The sequence below is a fragment of the Lissotriton vulgaris genome, chromosome 1_1, assembly GCF_964263255.1.
Source record: "Lissotriton vulgaris chromosome 1_1, aLisVul1.2, whole genome shotgun sequence".
NCBI classification, from domain to species: domain Eukaryota; kingdom Metazoa; phylum Chordata; class Amphibia; order Caudata; family Salamandridae; genus Lissotriton; species Lissotriton vulgaris.
The window spans coordinates 1,375,932,924-1,375,953,365 of NC_141685.1; the positions used below are offsets into that span (position 1 = coordinate 1,375,932,924).

The following is a 20,442-nucleotide window of genomic DNA, read 5'->3' on the forward strand; positions in this document are numbered from 1 at the left end:
GTGCACTTGCAGTTGGTTTAACCGCATCGATGCTGCGGCGATTTTTGCGCTGTGCGGCTGTTTTCCCTTTTCCGCGATACATGACGAGCTCAGCTCGTCATCAGCACACGCCACCCGTGGGTGATGACGAGCTGAGCTCGTCATCAGCATCGAAAGGGTTAAAGAGGAGATTAAGGCTCTGTTCTGCTATGAAGTAAGTGACTTGATAGGCATGTAAAGAAAGAGCGAGCCTTCTCTTCGCGATCCCTGCTCCTGAAAGAAATGTGAATGTTTGCATTTTGTTAATCGACAAAAGTAAAGGCTACTTGGGATTTATCCTTCTAATGTAAACCTGTGAAACTCATTTTAGTAGCCATAGCCTGCGTACTTTCAGCATAGTGAAAGCACTGTCAGCATTTAAACACACACTTTTTGCAATTTTATCATCAGACTATTTATACTGAGTGTAACCTTTGTGATCATTGGTACTCGGGGTCATAGTTCACATACTTTTCTTTCTGGAGTTCCACTGCTGATTACACCAAAATGAAACCCAGAAAGAAAGTTCATTTGAGTTTAAAGCTCCAACAGTGGTCGTCGGCTGCCCGGGGGGCCCGTGCTACTGTGCCCTCGGGTCCACAGATTTCCCATAAGCCACTTTATTAAAGAGAAGCCACAGTCCATGCTCCTGGCAAAATTCCTTATTACTGTGTGAGGCTCTTTCTGTGAAGACAGGCACGTGGCAGACAGACGTGTCAACAGAGCCTGCCAGAGCTGTTAACAGTGGAGGCTCTAAAGAGACTGTGAGTGCTCAGAGGAGGCCGACTCCACAGGTGATGGCACTACAGATGCCCAGGGGTAGGGAGAAGGCAGTGCCTGCAAGTGAGTGCAGTGAGGACACCTTGTCGGTGATTTAGGACAGAGAGGAGGACATGTTACAAAGATAAGGGCACTGAATGCCTGTCAAGGAGAGCAGGAGTCAGAGAAAGCCGTGCCTGTGAGGGAGGGCATCGTGGAGGCAGTGTTCATAGATGAGGTTCTGGAGGGTGCATTGTTAGTGAGTGAAGGCACCAATGAGGCTATGGCTGCGAGTAATGGCACTGAAGAAGCCATGTCCGCGATTGAGGACACAATCTCCCTGAGTGATGGCACTTAAAAGGCCTTGTCGATGAGTGAGGGTACTGAGCAGGCCATGTTTATGATTCAGTGCACCAAGGTGACCTTTCCCCTGAGGGAGGGCAATGAGGAGGCCGTGTCTGTGAGTAAGAGCACCAAAGGGGCCTTGTTTCTGAGTGGGAGCATTGACATGGCAGAGTCTGTGAGTGAGGCATTGAAGAAGTGTACCTACAAATGAGGACACTGAAGAGGCAGTGTCCATGAGTTTGGGCAGTTAGGACACATTGTCAGTGACTGAGACCACTGATGAGTCTAGGTCTGAAAGATGAGGGTACTGAAGAAGTCTCTTAGTGGATACAAAGCTCAATTTGTGAAGAAAATAAGAGCTGGGGCCCTTGGCAGGCGACCACTGCAGCTTGTAATACCAATTGCCCCTGCCAGCACCACCAATGACAGAACCAGCACAAGTACTTACCATGAAACTACTAAGCGCTATATAAATGCAAACCCTTCCTTCTTTCATCCCTCTACTAATCTTTTACAATCCAAATATCAGACTTGCATGTCTACCGCTGAAATTGATTTCATACTTCCCTAGGCTAATTCACCACTAATCCTGTTTGGTTTCCGGAGTGGCTTGCTACCCGCCAAAAAGAGCCTCAACACCTCATCAGGGGTAGCAAAGGCTGTATAAATGCAAACCTGTCCCTCTTCTATCCCTCCACTATCCATCTCAATCCAAATAACTAACTAACATATCCATCGTACAAATTAATTTCATATTTCACTATACTAATTCACAACTAGTCCTTTTGGGTTCCAGAGTAGCGTGTAACTCACCAAAAAAGCGATTCAACGCCTCGTCAAGGGGTAGTAAGCGGTATATAAATGCAATTACGATACAATATAACACATTAAAGGGGTGGAGCTGTATCAAGGAGCTGTATGTGCCGGAGTCAAAAGCTGTGAGACCGGTAAGCCGATACAGAAACCACGTCGCACTACCTGTTAACTCTCTCTGTGTTTAGTGATCACCGTGCACTGGAATTATGCGGCAGGGATTCGTAAATTAGACAGCAAGAAACAGCAAATTATATGTCCTAACCGGCGCCAGCCTTTGTCCCTGGTGAGGCGGAGTGAAGGGAATTTCCCGGTTGAATATGTTCTGGTGTTAACCTGGGCTGCTATGGGAATTCACATGGGCATATTATCAAGCCCATTATCGCCGCTTTAGCCGCAGTTTCCTGCCGATAAAGCTGCGATAATTTTATCGCCTGTTCTTGATAATATGCCCCTATGTTTCCAGGCAAGAGTCGTCACAAGATTTACTGCACCCGTGGATCTCTAGTGTTGACCTTGGTGCTATGCTGCCACGTTGTCTAGTTTTGTGTTGTGTGGTATCATGTTATCTAGGATGATGGCATTGTATCTGCTCTGGTGTCATGTTGTACAAAGCACCATGTAGCATGTTATCTTATGTTGTGCTGTTGTGTAGTCCTCTGTTGAACTGCCACGGTGGGCACAGTGTTACGTCATATTTTTTAATGTTGTATAATGTTGTTTAATGTGATGTCTTGTCTTTTGTGGTGCCATATTGTTCAGTGCAGTGCCACCATGCAGTCCAGTGAGGTATGACCGCAGTCCCATGCAGTATGGTCGTGTTGCCCTGTCAGTGATTTTGTTCTTTACCTCATAACTCGCTGGGGCAGGAATATTGCTCTTCCTTTAAAGTTTGTTTCCAGTTCCTGGTGCCTATTGAACTGAAGTAATGAGTAATAATTAAAGGATATCTTCCTGCTGCCAGGATGCCTGGCCACTGCACGTGTAACTTACGCCACCAAGTCCCTGCACCAGTGTCTACCTTGGAGCCTTCAAAAGGGCCTCTTCATAGCTGAAATCGTTCAGAAAGGGATTTTTTAGCTGTATCTGGTTTAAGCAGCGGTACAGATCCCTGTGCCCCGACTGTAAGCTAGGAAACTTGCCCCATTCACCTAGTTTGTCACTGGAAAAGTGGGTTCCTAATAACCACGTGTCTCGGTGCCACCACACCTGCTGCACCATTGATAGGCATGCCCCTGATTTCCCAGGGAACAATGGTTGCATTAGTGTGGCATGAACACAGCGAGATGCAACCATATCCAGGTGGAGATCACACCATCCAAGACACAGTTAACCAAAGGAGAGGCACTGCTGTGGTGTGTAGTTTTATTCTGTCCATGTAAAGCAGCACACCTGAACACCAACCCTCCAGTGTTGGTTCCAGTCTTCTGTTATTACCATGCTGTCTCGGGAGAGAAAGACCCTTCAAGTGCAGAGCCAGGTTGCGTGATATAATCTAAACTAACTTGCATTTAACAATGACCTCATGCAGTAAGCCAGACAAGCCATCAATCCCGAAATGAAGAAGCATTGACAAAGCCAATAGGTCTCGCTTTAATGCGCGACAAACATTCCAAAAATCTTATTTACCTGCATTGCTTGCGGAAATGCTGCTCATCACGTTAAAGCCAGGCCTACTGACTTTGCCAATGCTCTGGAAAAGTATTGTACACAAATAATTACTTTCTGAATTGAATACATGTAAAAGGTAAATAATTTATTATGAAAAACAGTGTGATGATTGAGAGTCCTTCTCAGATTTAAAATAGCCCCTCCTGAAGTCCAGTTGAAACACACCCTGGAAGAGGAATGATACACCAAATCTCGAATAGCATAAAGTGAACAAGTTAATCCTCTGGGCTGAGTCAAAGTCCATTCTATGTACATGTTAAAGAATTGGTAACAGTAGGTCAGCAGACTGCTGTACTGTCAAAGTGGGTCTAAAAACAGTGCTCAAGAGTTATATCCTGGTACTGGAAGCCAAAGGTTAATTAGCACCTAACCTTAAAATATTGTAAATGTACATATTTCGTCCGATGTTTCATATTAGCTAAAGTTATTTATTAAGAAGTGTGCCTTTGCTGTCTATGGTCACACTACAGGACAAGGATCTTAAAATATAACTAAAGTTGGGGCTTGTCAGCCACCCATCTGCATTCTAATCTGTACACCAGTACTTTTCTTTAGTACTTATTCAAAATGCCGTCTGCTGAATAAATAACTTAAATAAGTAAGAAGGGGGTGATTTTGACCCAAGAGGCTGGAGTAGGTTGGTCAATTAGCAGAGGATCTCAACATGCTTACTTTTGAATTGCTGCTGAACAATGCTGAATCTCTGGCTGCATTGTTTTGTGACTATGAAAAGGCCAGGCAAAATGATACACACAACAAATATATCTACAAACCCATTTTGTCTCCAAAACACACAAGGTTTGGACTGTTAACCACACAAGCGGTGCAAAGTGTGTCAAATATGGTTGTCTTTTTATCTTAAGTTGCCTTTGAACATCATGGTGTATTCTGTTTCACTATGAAAAGTAGAAGATTGCATTACATTATGGAGGATTGGTGACGTGTGGTGTTACTGAATTGTTGTTTTCTTATTTGCATTGATTGGCTGATCACTATGTTTGCATGTGACTTTTATGTTCTTTTTAATTTGGAGTCCGCCTTTCAGCTGAACCTGCTTCCTGAGTATTCACATAAAAGACAGAGAGGAATTGGTGCCCCGAAGTCCTCTTTTATTTAGTTAGTTATTTTTCCCACATTGCGGGGAGGATGTTAGCTTTTATCTCATTCTTTGGTGCCTTTTCTGTAAGCTGATGGCAGTAACCCTCTTGTTGCTTTTAACTTAAAACAGTTGGTTGTTGAACCCACTGAGTAGAAAAGTGAACTGTTTTCACAACCCCACCTGTCGAAGACCCTTTGATTATTTGTATTTATTAATTTATTTTGCTTCTGTAAAGCGAGAAAGGTGCATGTTTCTCAGAACAGCACAACACATTGTAAAGGGCGAGGATCTTCATAGGCGTTTTCCTAATCTCCTTCCTACACCCCGTTTGGTTCTTAATTTTCGCATGAATTGCAGTGTAGTACTCTAATTTAATCTCCTTCCCGCTGCCTCCCTCACACACCACTGCTCCCCCCCCCCACATCCCAGATCGCTACATTAATTTCTTATCCTTAATTTAAATTTTTTTTTTTATTTATTTTGAGCCGTTTGCAGTTTTTCTCATTCTTTGAATAGTCAAAGGTGGTGCAGTTTTCTCCAGTGCACAGCTAGCTCAATCGATTGGCACATGTTTTTTCATGGGCCGGTGGTACCTTGTAGAAGTGTGGCATCAATGGACCATTTATGTCTCCACCCACCTTGACATGGGACTGATCGTCATGAAGGAAAATTGGGAAGCCAACAAGTGCAGCAGATTCTAGCCATTTAGTACTTTAACAAAACCCTTTCTGCCCCATGTCTCGAGGGGGCCTTGAAGGGACTGGCAAAACCAGAAAGAAAACAAACCTTGAAGAGCCGTGTTTTCTTTGTCTCTTGATTCCACTCTAGGTACTTCCTGCAATACCCCAGCAGCAAACAAGAGACAATTGCACTGCAAGGTGGGAACAAGGAAGATAATAACTGCATGACGTCACTTCCGCTACCTTGGTATTTCGTGATCTGACCTGCAAAGAGAGTTCCCTCCTTCTTGGCAACACACGTTCAGTGTATTTTGCACTTTATTGAATGGATGTGTGTTAATAACATGCAAGAAAACAGGGCGTCTACCCCCACATGCATCAAGCATTTTTTGAGTCGCAAACGGTGCGATTCCTTAAAATCGGCCGTTTGCGATTCCAAAAGTGCTTTTTGGGATGCATGAAGCAATTTTAGAAATCGCAAGATTTTTGCCTTTTCTAAAATTGCGATTTCTTTTAAGAAATTGCAAATTTGCGATTTCTTAAAAGCAATGCATGATTACTTTTCAAAATGCGAAATCGCTATTAGGGGGTCAAATTTACCGAGTGGTTGAACCACTCGGTAAATTTGCAAAAAGTGTTTAAAATGCTGAAAATGCATTTTTTACAACATTCATGTTACGGACACACATGTCCTTAGGACATGTGTGTGTGAAACATGATGCGAAAAATACATTTCAGGGGTGCATGGGGGGGTCCTTTGGACCCCCCCCCTGCACCCATGAAATTTTCTAAGTGCCACTCGCAATTTGCTACTGCCTTCCAATTGACTACATTGATTCCTATGGGCCTCTAGGCCCATAGGAATCAATGTAATGCCATTCCTTAATTGCACTTCGCAATTAAGGAATCGCAATTTCCGAAAATTAAGAAATCCTAAAAACTTTTAGGATTTCTTGATGCATAGCATTTTGCATTTCCTAAATAGCGATTCCTTAATTTTCGCTATTTAAGAAATGCAAAATCCTAGATTGATGCATGTGGGGGCTAGTTTTTTTAATGGCCCTGTATGGTAGAAGCTGTTATGCAAATGGCTTTGCTTAAAGAGTGCTCTTGCACATCACGGCCTGACAGGCGCACCCTTTCTTCACATGCAAGGATAATTCACTCAATTGAACACAAGCAATTTTCTCTCTATCTGGCAGTCTCTAACCATTTTGCACGGTGCAGTACCTTATGTGGCCAAAATAGGTACCAAGGGACACATAGTGGCAGCCTGTGGTACTGCAACCTTTAACTGCTTAATTCACAGTATAACAGTAAATGTTGCCCTACCCCCAATAATGTGTTGCAAGGCTAAATACTTATAACGTCCCAAAGGCGAGACCGAATGTTATGTTATGTTATGTTATGTTATGTTAATAACACTTCTATAGCGCACAGATGCCCCAGCAAAGGGGCGTCCCGGCGCTTCTGGAAGGGAATCCAGACACAACACAACAGAAAGATGGAGAAAGCACACAAAACAGAATCCTAAGAGGAATGGGGGAACAGATGCGTTTTGATGGCTCTCCTGAATTTCAGCAGCACATCAATTTCGCGGATGTGGGGCGGTAAAGAATTCCACAGCTTCGCAGCCAGGACTCGGAAGGAGCGTCCTCCCGCTCTGCACAATCTAAATCGCGGAACCACAGCGAAATTTTGGCCCATGGATCTCAAAGGGCGCGAGGGAACATAAGGCTTCAAGAGATTGTCAAGAATCGGGCGGGGGGGCCATCCTGAGGATCTTAAACGACAGGCACAGTGTCTTAAAATGGATCCTCTGTGCCACCGGCAGCGCATTACAAATGTATGTTTTGATGGTAAAGAAGCCACATTCTTATACATTCTGCCTTATTTCTGCCTCTGAGCCCACCTCATTACATATATTTGCTTGTTAGGCTCATCGTTTTATAAAGCTTCACATATATTTTACAGTGTAAAACCGTTATGTTCTGTTTCATTGATTTGCATTTACTGTAAAACAGTGTTTTATTATTCCTTGACAGTTTACTTCTAGCTCATGAGAAATTTTCATGAAGCGTGACTTTTAGAGAAAAGCTCAGTGACTTCATATACATTTGCAGGAGAATTTGCAAGTTCATATTCTCACTCTGCATCACATATCAAATGAATTTGAAAAATATTGCATAAGGCCTGTTCACAAATCTCTTGAGCAGAGTGGAGCTTCAGACATTCCAGAAAGAATACTTGCAACAAGCAGTCTGCCACAATCATGCTTTCTTGCTATCTCGCTCTGTTGGGAATAGTGACATAACAAAGGGGTCTATTATGAGTTTGGTGGTGTGGGAATGGGGCTGCCATGCCGCTGCTCCGCTCCCACACTGCCAAAGCCAAAACAGACCGCCCACCAGATTATGACTTTTTAAGTCGCTGTCAGGCAGTTCTTTGGGGCTCCCATGTAGAGCCTTTAAAATAGGCACTGCAATGGGAACGTCAAAACATGTTCCTGCATGGACCGAAATGCACAATGTTGTGCATTTCGTTCCTTGCAGGAACATGGGGGTACATAAAGACAAGGAGGCACACCATGTGCACCCCTGCATGCACCTCATGGCGCAGAGGCACCAGGGAGCCCTGTAGGGCCCCCTTTGTTTTCTCACCTCCACACTTCAAGGGGTTTGCATTGCCATGAGAAGTATGCCAGTGAGGAAACTCGTAATATGGATGGCGGTCCCTCAGCGGCCCTACCAAGCATATTGCGACCTCATGACGGCTGCGCCACATCCAGGGATCTCTGGCGGTTGCAGTGGTCCCAGGGAGGCACGACTGCCCTGGTAATAATAGGGCAGTCGGAAGACTGCCACCACCACACCCACGTGAGACTGGTGGTCCGTGGACCACCAGACTCATAAGTAGCCCCAAAGACAAGACTAAGCTTACCAAAAGGCAGGCCACACACTGGAACAATACGACAAATGAGCAGGTATGAATGTGCACTCTCTGGGGAGCACCTATTTTTGCCAAGATTGTGTGATTATGAAGGAATTAGATGTACTAGGAAAGGAGGGATTCTGTGAAAGAATGTCACATATTATTCTGACAATGTTCATATTATTTACCAGCTGTGCCTTTATATCAATCACAATAACCTTTATTTAATTGTGCTTTTACATTTATTCTGAAATAAAACGAGGCAATAATATTTAGAAACGCCTTTTCAAAATTCATTGACAAATGACGGCCTGGAGTTCTTGAAATGAGTACGAGCCTCCCGCTAGATATATAAATGCACTCCTGTCCATCTCATTCTGATTGATGCCCAATATCTAGTATGCTTAGGTATGTTGTGGGAGATGTGTGTGTTACAGCCTGTCTGTTCCTTTCGCTCAAGTTGGGGAGTTCATCCATATCTGTGCTTTACTGGGATCAAAGAAGCATCCACTGGGTTATGGCAACAAGATACATTATAAAAAAATATATCAACATAATGCAGCAGTCGAAGTATGTATGGCTCAAGGAAAGATGATGTTATTTTTATAAGTCAAGATGGAAGGACATGGATGCATCTGCTACGAATATTTCTGAATTGGAATGCTAACAGCATTTTGAAGAACGATTAAACAAGTAGGGTATACTAACTCTGATTTATTACTTCTGAAAGCTATACATTTGAATGGATGGACTTAAGAGGCATAATGCTGTCCTTAAGAATAGTAGCCTGTGTAGCAGTGTGGGGGCTAATCATGTAATTTGGTCTGCAGCTCATTACAGCAGCAAATTGTATATAGGTAAAAGGTTGTTTAAAGGTATGTAGCCTAAATGAATGTTCTTTAGACTTTATGTTTATAGATTTCAGATTTTGCTGTATATTTTTTTTGTGTTGAAAGCTAGAATTCCACTGGAAAGTGTTGCAACAACATTGGTGGTTTGATGCATTAACCAGAAAATTGCAACTTGCTAATTGCGGCCTCAGGACAACCGCGCCACCGCTAGGGATGTCTGATCCCTGGCGGTTGCGGTAGTCCCAGGGTAGTCCGACCACCCTGGTCATAATAGGGTGGTTGGAACATCACCACTGCCGCTCCCCCATGAGTCTGGTGGTCTGTGGACCACCAGAATCCTAATGAGGCCCTTAATTATTATCTGAATTTAATCACGTTTCTCAATTATTTTCTACAACTCCCCTCTTTAACTGTTTCCTTCCCTCCGGCTTCAAATTCGCACTTTCATTCAAGTGTTACTAGTAGGCTTATGGCCCACACGTGTTCTATTTTTGTACACATTTGTACAGGTTTTAATTTTGGAGTGTTTTCTACTATTGTATATAAGATTACCTATTGTTACTCAAGTGTTTACTTTGTGGATTAACCAAGATTGAAACTGGTAGTCTGCTCATCCATTTTGTCCCCGCCTAACTGGATCAGTGTAGAACGCTTTAACACTCCTCATAATAGTTATACTAAATAAAACTAAATAAGTATATGAATAAACAAATACTGTTCTTTACCATAGCTGTTTCAGGCCTTCAGGCTATTTAATTTCATGTGAATTCTGAAATTATTAATTTTATAAACTTGTCAGAGTATGACACAGCAGTCCAACAACAAGAGGTCAATATCCACACAAGAGATAGCCTTTAAAAGGGCCTGATTTAAAGGAGGTGGTTATGAAAATAAACCCGATAAATGTGTTCTGCACCTCATAATTCTCACTGTTCTCCTAAAAGTCTCTTCTGAAGTGGCACTATTCGCAACTTGTATCTGCTTCTGCACAGTGTCGCTGTGGATGGAAAGTGTCTTGCGAAGAGATAATAGAAAGTTGGCCATCGTAACAGCACCATGTACTTTCTGCCTGCTTGGCATCCAGCATGAAGGCAAGTTACATACCTTTTGTTAACAAAAATAGTGAGTAATTGGATAAGAGGTGCCTTCTTTCTGAATGTGAATTAATAATGCTAAATGTTCTGATTCTCTTAACTGCACAATCCTCTGTGGGTCACGGTCAAGAATGATGACAAAGAGAAGTTGGGAAAAAGTTTTGGAAGTTAATGTTCTGAGAGTCACTAGGAGCGTGGTGCGGTACACTTTGTGATAACTAGACTGAAGTTTGGAAATAGATATGGATGGAGAAAAATGATCAAAATGTGGCCAAAATGTAAGAAACCAGGGGGCTAAAAAGTATCTGGGCAACTAAACATAGTGCACTAAAAAGTCATGCCCACTGGAAATATGTGATTTTGCGGCTGCTGCTTCTCCAGCATAAATATGGATTTGCCGCATTTGCCACATAATCTATACTCAGAAAGTGTTAACGTGCAAAAATGACAAAATAAGGAAGTAATACACTAAGGGCCCAATTAACCGCCGGACCAGTAGGGGGGTTTTGGTGGCGGTCTCCTGACCACTCTAGTGTAAGAGGGTCGGTAGGACTGCCACAGCCCCATCACAGCCGCCAGGGAACGGCCATTCCCTGGTGGTGTTGCAGTGGCCAGGAAGACAAAATATGCTTGGTGGGACAGCTGCAGTCCCTCCAAGCGGTCCAGCTCTCTGCGGGTGTTGTAATGGAGGTTCCGCCTACATGAACATCGTGTTCATGGAGGCGGAAACTGTGCCTCTTCCGCATGGGGATGCACACAGGTGTAAACTGAAAGTGGGTGAGAAGCGCACTCAATAGAAGCGATTATTACTGCTTTTTTGTCGATATGTGTGCTGTGTTAGAAGTATGTCTACCAGACATATGTACTAAAATGAATGGAAGTGGCCTAGCCCCTGGACAGGCAGCTAGGACTCTAACATGCAACGACAACAGTGATTTTAAAAACGATACATTCAAAATAGAAAACTCTGTACACGTGTGGTTAAGCCATACACTTTTTCTTTGAAATAGGTTTCTAATCATACATGGAATTACTGTATTATAACCCTTGGTAATACATTCAAAATATAACAAATTATGCAGAACAATTTAGACAATCCAACCCTATGCATTTCGGGACTAGCGTCCCTTCGTCAGGGGTTATCTGTATGTAACGTGTGTTAGTAGGAACAGGGAGTAACTGCCTGTAAAATACTCCATAGAGTGTTTATGTGAACCATCACCAAAAATATGGAAGTGACTACGCTGGAACCCTAGCTTACTTAGGATGTCAAAGTCATTGTAGCTTGCAACTGTGGAAATAAACACAAAAACAGCACCAAAATAAATGGTAAGTGTCCTCGTGCGAACAATGAAAGATGCTTTCAGAAGGTGGATTCTGAACACAACATACCTTTATGTACATAATCAATGGGACAATCGTCATGGCGGGTTCGCTCTTAATAACAATCTGAGGATACGAATCGCAATATATGTGCACCAACGTCATGAACTTCTCATATGTCTGCTCTAAAATTCTAGCGAAAACTCTTAAGGTGTGCTCACCGTTACCAGTAGGGAAGGTGATCTTACTTCCAAACTGTAGAGGAGCGTGGTCCCAGATCCTAATTGAATGAAAAAATGCGGCTTAGAATCATGAGGTAAAAAGAACTATAGCTAAAAGTGCTGCCACGTGAGTGCAGGCTTACCTTAACGCGGGTAGCTTGGAAGCCAGCGGGGGTTTTAGGGTCAGTATCCAGACTCTACTCGGGTACATTCATTGATGCACACAGGTGGGCACAAAATGTGCTACCTGTGTGTATGCGCCCAAGTTCCTGCACAGCATGGACTTTTCATTCCATGCTTGCTGGAACTGTTTTTGTTGTTCCCCTTTTTTGAGGCACCACAGTGAAAATGCCAAAAATCGCGGCTTTGACAGTACGGTGGTGAGGCACAGACAAAGTTGTAATAGGGCCCTAAATGTGCTGCATTAGGCTGCATAACTTTCATTGTCTTGCCACATCATTTAGCCAACCCTGCCCCATAATTTGGTCCTCCCCTGCTGCATAATTCCAATTGCCCTGTTGCAGGTTAGTAGATGTTGTTGAAAGAGAAATCTGTACTGGGTTACTGGGCCTCTGATAGTGATGAATCAACAGATAACCTTACCAAAATGTTTTAATACATGTGGCCACCACGTAAGCAGCGTGTGAGTTTTTCTTTTACTCCATATTAGAAAAATTCACCCAAATGGAAAAAATACACAGTAACAAACAGAAGTAGGATCTAGTTCTCATTCTTAACTCGCTTTCAGTACCCCAGTCACGATGTTGCCAGTGACCTGTCACTAGATAGCACTCTGCTGTTTTTGCTGCTCTATGTAAAGGGGATCTTTAAGTTGAAATTCGGAGGCATATTCTCAAGAACGTGTGATAACCATCTCAAAATTAACTTAACACAACTTTCAACATCGCAGTCTATCGCGGGAAATTATGCAGTGTTAAATAAGTACTCACAACACTGAGGCACCATGCGATAGGCCCCGGACAACGTGTCAAATGTTTGCAACAAAGTCAATGCACAAAAATGTGAAACACAAACACGATACAAAAAGCTGCGAAAACCAGCGGCAGGCCGACAAATCCCACACGTCTGGCGGGAAAACGCACTATAAAAACAACAAAAAGAACACACCAAAAAGAAGCACAACTGCGTAGCAACATGTATATACCTGGACCACTTGCAGAGGCCCACGTGAACTCCACAGACCACCAGCAACGAACAACAGGGTCGAGGAAGGCTAAGGAGAAGAGGGAGAGGAAGACGGGGTGCAGTCCGCAGGCAAACCAGATCACCGTCACCGGGGTCACAGAACACTACCATCAATGACCCACAATTGGACTACCATGAATGCAGTTGGAGTGTCGAGGAGGTCAATGGAGGAGGCCAAGAGGCGCTGGCATGATGTGAAAACCAAACCAAGAACAAACCTGCTGCCAACAGGAAGGCAGCAACGGTGACAGGAGGTGGGAGTCCGGCGCCACAGGAGGAGCTGGAGGAAACCGAGGCCACAGTCATCAGTGTGGAGACGGTGCAAGGAGCTGGGAGTCCGGACACAGCTCCAGAGGACCTGACACTACATCAACAGGGCGAGTAATGACCAGGGACTCGGGGGAATGGGGGAGATGGGCACAATGGCACACATGCACAACGATGTGTAGCACACTGCACACCCACAATTACCCTGGATCATGTCCCTGGCACGCTGCAGCACACACACATAGCAAGAACAGCACATCCACATTGACGACAATGTGGAAAGACGTGCATGCCCGACACTGCAGAACAGAGGACACAATACTGGCTCCGTACATGTGCTGAAACAGGCCAACTACATCTGACTGAGTTGGAAACTGTGAGATGGAAATGTACGCGTACAACGCCACAACCGCTATGTAGTCCAAATGTCCACTTTCCCGCATCAAAATCCAGCACCTCCAAAACAGTCACAATGTACATTGTCATACAGTCTGCATACAAACAAGAACAATGCGCCAACACGCATCTCCCCTTCACATTGCAGAGGGGCACACAACACCTCCAGCAGAGCAGACCAGTCAACTCATCAGTGATGCTGGAGAGGACCACCACACCTTCGACTCCGACGCCCTACAACAGCTCATGGACAACCTTGGCAGCCCACCACCACAACCAGGGCAGCCAAGCTACCTAGAGGAGACCCCAGTTCCTGCACAGACCACACAGCAGGAAGCACCCGCCAGCACTGCTGGCTCCTAACCCTTCACTGAGCTACACAAAGCATCCCATTGCCAGGTGTCAGAATGCCAAAAGAAGGTGGCCGAACAGGTGCGAGTGGGTCCGAACACATGGAAGACGAACTAGAGCAAATACGTGGGTGTCTATTTCCCTTCAGGGACCACATACACACCACAAAGGAGACCCACACTGTGACAGAGACATGCATTACCACATTTTCTGTACTGAACCATGCCCAGAGCCCCGCTACTATCAGTCACACCCCCCCACTGGACCTGCGTACGCCAGGCCAGCCCACTCCGCTCATGCATACGGGGGGACGTAACAAGCTACATTGCTGTGATCTTCCCCACTGGCTGGGGTGACATGATTGCATCCACTGTCCACTACACACTAAACACCAGCGGTGTGTGTTGACATGGATATGTGTGTGGTCTGCATACTGCAGTCTGTCCCTCACATCCACGCCACACTTGGCATTGTGTATGTTCTCATTCATGGATCCCTTGCCTCCTTCGCACATGCCTGGTTCCCACCGCTCCCCATATTCAGCTATTGTGTGGCTGAGGTGCCATGCCGTTGATGGCTAATGTACATGGCTGGCCCAGTTTCCCACATTAAGATGTGTAGTCATGTCTGGAGGCTGTGCATGTTGTTTGGCATGTTGTATGTGAGCTTGTGACGTGTGCATTCCCGGTGTTGTGAGTTGAATGTGTGTGAAGTTGAGGTGTGTGGTGTGTTCATGTGGTATTTGCCAACAAGCAGTGCATGGGTGCCATCCTGGTGGTGCTGGTTGATGATGGACTGTCGGAAGATGTACGGATCATGCACACTTCCTGGGTGGTTGGCGTAAACGTTGGTGGAGATTCCCCGGTCGTCCGCTATTGCCTGCACATCAATGGGATCTGTGCGCTTAGTGTTGCAGTTATTTTGCCCTGTGTTACCAGGGGGTACAAGTAGGACATGTGTGCAGACAATTGCCCCTCACACGTTCAGGAAGCCAGCTGTGGCGTAGACACCTTGCTTGGTCTCCGGCTGTTCCTGCGCAGTGTGAGGGAAGTATAGAGAGTGGCGTACCGAGCTGATGGTGTCATCCATGACCGTTGTGAGGGACTTGGATTGGGCTGGCTGTAAGACTCCTCCGACTCTGACAATTGTTGGTTGGAAGGTACCAGAGACCATCACATGAAGTACGGCCAGCAGTTTTGTCTGAGGTGGGATGTTGGCTGTCCGCTGTGTTGATACCGTTAGCCTAGGAACAATGGTGGTCAGGATGTGGAGGATGGTTGTCCCTTTGTGCCTGTGGTGGGCAATGACATTCTCTGGTGTTAGGTCTGTGAGGTTGGTGCGTTTTCTGAGGGTCGATGTCTTTGTCTGGGCTGCCTCTGTGGTGGTGCGGGGGGGTTATGGGCTTGTTGGAGTCCGAGATGCATGATCTTTGGCTCCATGACATCTGTTCTTCTCTCTTATGTGGCTCTGGGCTGGGCTCCCTTTTGTGGTGCAGACTGCCATCCGACTTTGCACCAGGTCAGAGCAGGTGTTAATTTTCTGCTGTTAATGCGCCTTATCGCATTTATTTCAAATCTTATCGCCTATCTGTCTGGTTGTTGAGAATGTTGCGGAGTGGTTTTGTCGTGGCTTTTTGCACGGGAACGTCTACTCTGCATCTCATTAGCGTTCGTTGCGGGGGGTCATCTGTAGCGATGGGTTTCGCGGCTGCTATCGCAGGTAACTGGTGATATGGGCTGTTTACACCTAGCTTGTGAATGGGGCGATACATTTATCGCCACTTTGGCTGTGATAAAGTGCAGTTAACTTAACGATAAGTCCTTGACAATATGCCCCTTTGTCTCTATATTTACTCGAGCCACCAAAGCAAAGACAGCATGCGTTCTAATTAAACACAATTAAAAAACGGATATTTTAATCTTTAAAAACCCTCATATTATGGAAGTGATTTGCAATTTTGACCCCATCTGCAATAATTTTGCTCCCCAAATCCAGGCTTAAGTGTGAAATACTCCCACTTCAAAGCAATCCTAAAAATCTGATTCTTTGTTTTGCACAAAATCACCACAGCCAATTTAATAGCGGTAACGTTGCATTTTGTAATATTGCTTTCATGTTATCTTTTACAATGCTATTTTCCTCTTTTTCTATTAGGTCAAGAGTACAACGATAGACAAAGATTCATATAATACATGGGTGCTTGCAACCCCCATAGAAGAACCCATCTCTGATTTGCTTACTATGGACAACTTGTGTTTCTTCTAGTCTCCTAATAAAGAGATTACGTAGCCACTCAACGGTAGTAAATGATTACAGTTGATTTCCACATCACAATGCCTGCTGCCAAAGCCAACAGCCAAGGGGAAAGGCAAGCCACAATAACAGCCACAGTTTAAAGAAGGAAAATGGCTTTCCTTTCTTCTGATATGCTTTTTAAAAAAAAAGGAATGAAGCATTCAGAAGAAAGGAGATATTTATATAACTGTGTTTATTTTTTCACACTATAGTTTCATACTAGAAATACAGAATTGCTCCAAGTTTCAATGCAGCATTTTTAAATCTGATTCACATGAAATGTATCCTAATATCTTTTAGCGAAAACTACTAATTGCTATATTTTGCAGTACAGATTCTACTTTTGTTCTTCATGGTAGTTATGAACATGATAGAACAAACCACCGAGGATTTCAGCAGTTTAAGAAATAAAATACCCTCTCCCCTACATTAAAATGATGCAAAATACATCAGCGTTTCATGACCTTATAAAGAAAGTCACTGGTCCTTCGTCCTTGTTCCCCTGTATGGTCATGGAACTTCTCCATGCCTTCCAATGTCCTTATAATGTAAGGCAAACAACAACAACATGAAATAGGGTTGCTATAATTTAATTATTTCATTGTATGAATTGTTTTTTTTTTTTAAAGAAACTAATTTCTAGGAATATTTGGAAATTTTCTTGCATTTTTAATATGTATAATATTCGACTGTCAATGTTTAATATGTGTTTTAGAAGTATTTTTAGCTGTAGTATTTATTGTTTTAGGGTTAGGAAGGATGCTTTTATGACAAATGTCGAATAAAGCTTTGAAATTTGATTTGTAAGGCAAAGAGTACTTTATCCACTATGATGCATGTTCATAAATTACATAGTAATAAATTACCAGATTTTACACTGAGAATGAGCAAACCATGAGAACAGGAAATAAAAGATTGCCGTGCGGCCTGTGATGTAGTTTGAACGTAGCGTGGTTTTACGTAAAGCGTAATAGATGCAGATAGCAACAGCAGATGTGGTCGGAAAAGGCATGAAACAGCTCACAAAGAAGGAAGGAAACAAATGGCAGCTGCATGAACCCAACACTTCCACCCTGATAAAGCACGACAGCGAAGCAGGTATTAGACCTTCAGCAGAACTAGGAGATTTTAAGCAGAAGGCTACACGGAGCAGAAACTTCCAGGCCTTATCCCCTGCAGAAACATTTGTTGGAGAGACCTCCAGGAGAGATCAGAGAAAGGAGTGCATGGAGCAGGCTCGAGACAAAACCATGAGCAGTCTCGCTGTTTTTGTCCTGCTTCTCTTCCCAGGAGGTTATTGGGCTTCAGGACTCGTTGTCCCAGAAGTAACTGGTATTGTGGGAGGATCCCTGACCGTGCATTGCAATTATTCAAGTCGCTTTATTGGGTACCCTCAATACTGGTGCAAAGGATCATATAGGTTCTTCTGCCGTGTTGTTGTACGGAGCATGGGATCAGAAGAAGAGGTGAGAGAGGAAAGATATTCATTGAAAGACCTTCACCCAACTCTCACATTCACAGTGACCATGACAGGTCTGTCACTGAAGGACTCAGGGCTGTACTGGTGTGGGACGGCGAAAAAGTACGCCATTGATGAAATGTTCAAAGTTACAGTGACTGTTTCATCAGCTGATCAAAATGTCAATCAAGCATTGAAATCTTCTTCCACTGAAGCGGGTGTAGCTGCTACATCATCATCCTTAGGTACCACCGCATTGAGTCCCCAATGGACTGACCATGATGGGATAAGCACCACGCCTGGCCTCTCTGGAACTGCAGCTGGCGACCCTGGAGATTTCACTCCCTGTCTTGATCCTACGGTCCAGTTCTGGTCCTGGCTACCAGCCACCCTGCTAGGGATACTTTTACTTGCAGCTGTAAGTGCCTTGATCATATTCATGAACAGGAACAAATACTCAGGAAAAGAAGATGTACAGATGGATGCAAGTATCAGTTCATCTACCCTTCCTCCAGAGGACATATTGCTAAACACGCTCTATACTGTGGTTGGGAGTCCTGCTGGACCAAAACGAAAGCTGCTTTCTTCAATGATTAAAGGTTTCCCAGTTTCTGCATTCTCTGACGATTGTTATGAAGATATGCAATGTCTGTACTCAGAAACGAACACTTCCCCCAACTCCATCATGAGTCGACGGCGATTCTCTGCATTCAAAACAGGTTATGGTGATGAAGAATATGCAACGATAGCTCCAAGGGACGGGGATGTATTTTATCAAAATTTATTTTATCACCAAGTTTTCTTAGCAAAAAAATATGGATCTTCGGTATAAAGCCGCTCTCTGATGTGTGGAGATCCACCTTACAATTTTCATGAAAGATTAATATATTTAGTAATACTAACATTATAGGAAAACTTGCAGAAAAAAACTTTGGAATATAAAAATGACTTACTTTTGACTAACTTCACTAACTTCACTCTCAGGACCTTCTGGGAAATTGAATCCTTCTTTAGCCACAGGTATTTTACCAAGGCATGAACTATCCCTGCTGTGCGAAACGTGTTTTACATCTGGTGTTAGAGAACACCAGCAGTCCTGTAACTACATTGGCTTCTTGGTAATATAACCTTCTAAACATTCAATACTATTTAATAACCCAAACGGAAAACCTGTATGTTTATGACAAGAGTGACATTATAAATGTACATTTTAGGTCACCTCATAAAATTTGCGGGTATTTATAAATGGGATTCCGCACCACCATTAAACTGCTTTTTCATGCCTTGAATAAATATAAATTACAACGTATGTAAGTTAGACTGTAGTAACCACCGAACAGTATGATGTTAGTCGTTGTTTGTTCGTGTTTTAGTTTACCTTTCTGTAAAATTAGTGAAACGTAACTGAATTGTAACTATGCTCAGCATCCACAGTCAAGATAGGGGCATTTATGTGACAATCCTTGAACCCCCACTGAGGAAATTCCTCCTTCTTCTCTGCCACCAGTCGTCCTCCATTGAGGGCACATCGCTGTTTTTGTCTGCTCTTTTTTATTTAGTAAGTGGTTTACTAAAGGCAAGCAGTGCACAAAGTTGCATGTTTTAACTTCCCAAAACTTTGTGGCTTTTTTAAACTTCGCAACCTTCTGTCCTTGGTTAACTGCATGCATTAAATTTAATCTGGCTGAAAAAGATGGTACAATATTTATTTATTGTTTGCAGGAAAACTCCTCTTCAAAACCCACTCTTAGCAGCAGAAGTCTTGTACAAAAAAAGAAATTGTGCCGAAAAAATATTTTGCAAAAACTTGCTTTGCAGGCATGTTCACCTGCAGGCACAAAGGAACTAAAGTTAACAAGTTTCCATAGATCAAAAAGTGAAAAACAGCTGTGTGAGTCACACAACTCTGCCTGCAAATTTTAATCCTTGGCTTCCCTTTGCAAAAAAATAGGATGAAATGGGGGCATTCCTAAGAACCTTAATGAGGTTCACATATTCTATATTTGTTACTCTATATGTCTCATGTAATAGCCTGAAACGTGATAAATTATGCTATAATGAATCATAGAACATTCTTAATAATGAAGAGCAACAGCAGATATATAGATTATTTATGTAATGACAGACATCTGATTTAATTGGTTTTCCTAAACTTTACAGAACTTAAAGTAGAAATTGGAAGAAAACGTCACCAAAAAGTTGTTAAAAGATGAAAGAGGCACAACGGCAACAAAGTAATGAATAAATTAAATCTGGCTTAGGTGAGGGCTAAATTAATGGACGGGTTGAGGACAAAGCTGGGGAAGGTAAGGTTCAGTGCTGGATTATAGTTAGGCAAAGAGTGAATAAATGTGTAAAGAATGCTGTAAACAAAGGTGAGAGTTAAGTTTATGTTTCAGATGGGGCAAAGCCAAGTCGAAGATGGCAACTGACAGCCAAAGGCTGAGCTCCTGCACAAGCTGGCCCACAAAGCTAACAATCCTGTGAGGACTACTGAATTTTAGGAGCCCAAATCTGGCACATGAGCCAGGAAGGACTGGTCGTACCAGGCATCAGACGTTTGCTCGTGAGGCTGGAAAGGCTTGTTTTGTTACTGAGGACCGACTTGGCAGCAGTGTTGCAGCATTTGCCCACAGCAACATAGCGGTCATGGCCAGCATAAT

At 43.6% G+C, this 20,442-nt stretch overlaps 1 protein-coding gene across 1 annotated transcript; it reads left to right on the top strand.

The window, feature by feature from the left end:
- The first annotated feature begins 17,294 nt into the window (after window positions 1-17,294).
- Window positions 17,295-19,460, top strand: LOC147750534 (uncharacterized). The gene has a single exon (XM_086929590.1). It carries the CDS (start codon window positions 17,295-17,297, stop codon window positions 18,609-18,611), a length of 1,317 nt encoding a protein of 438 aa, XP_086785716.1. The 3' UTR covers window positions 18,612-19,460.
- Window positions 19,461-20,442: the final 982 nt, after the last annotated feature.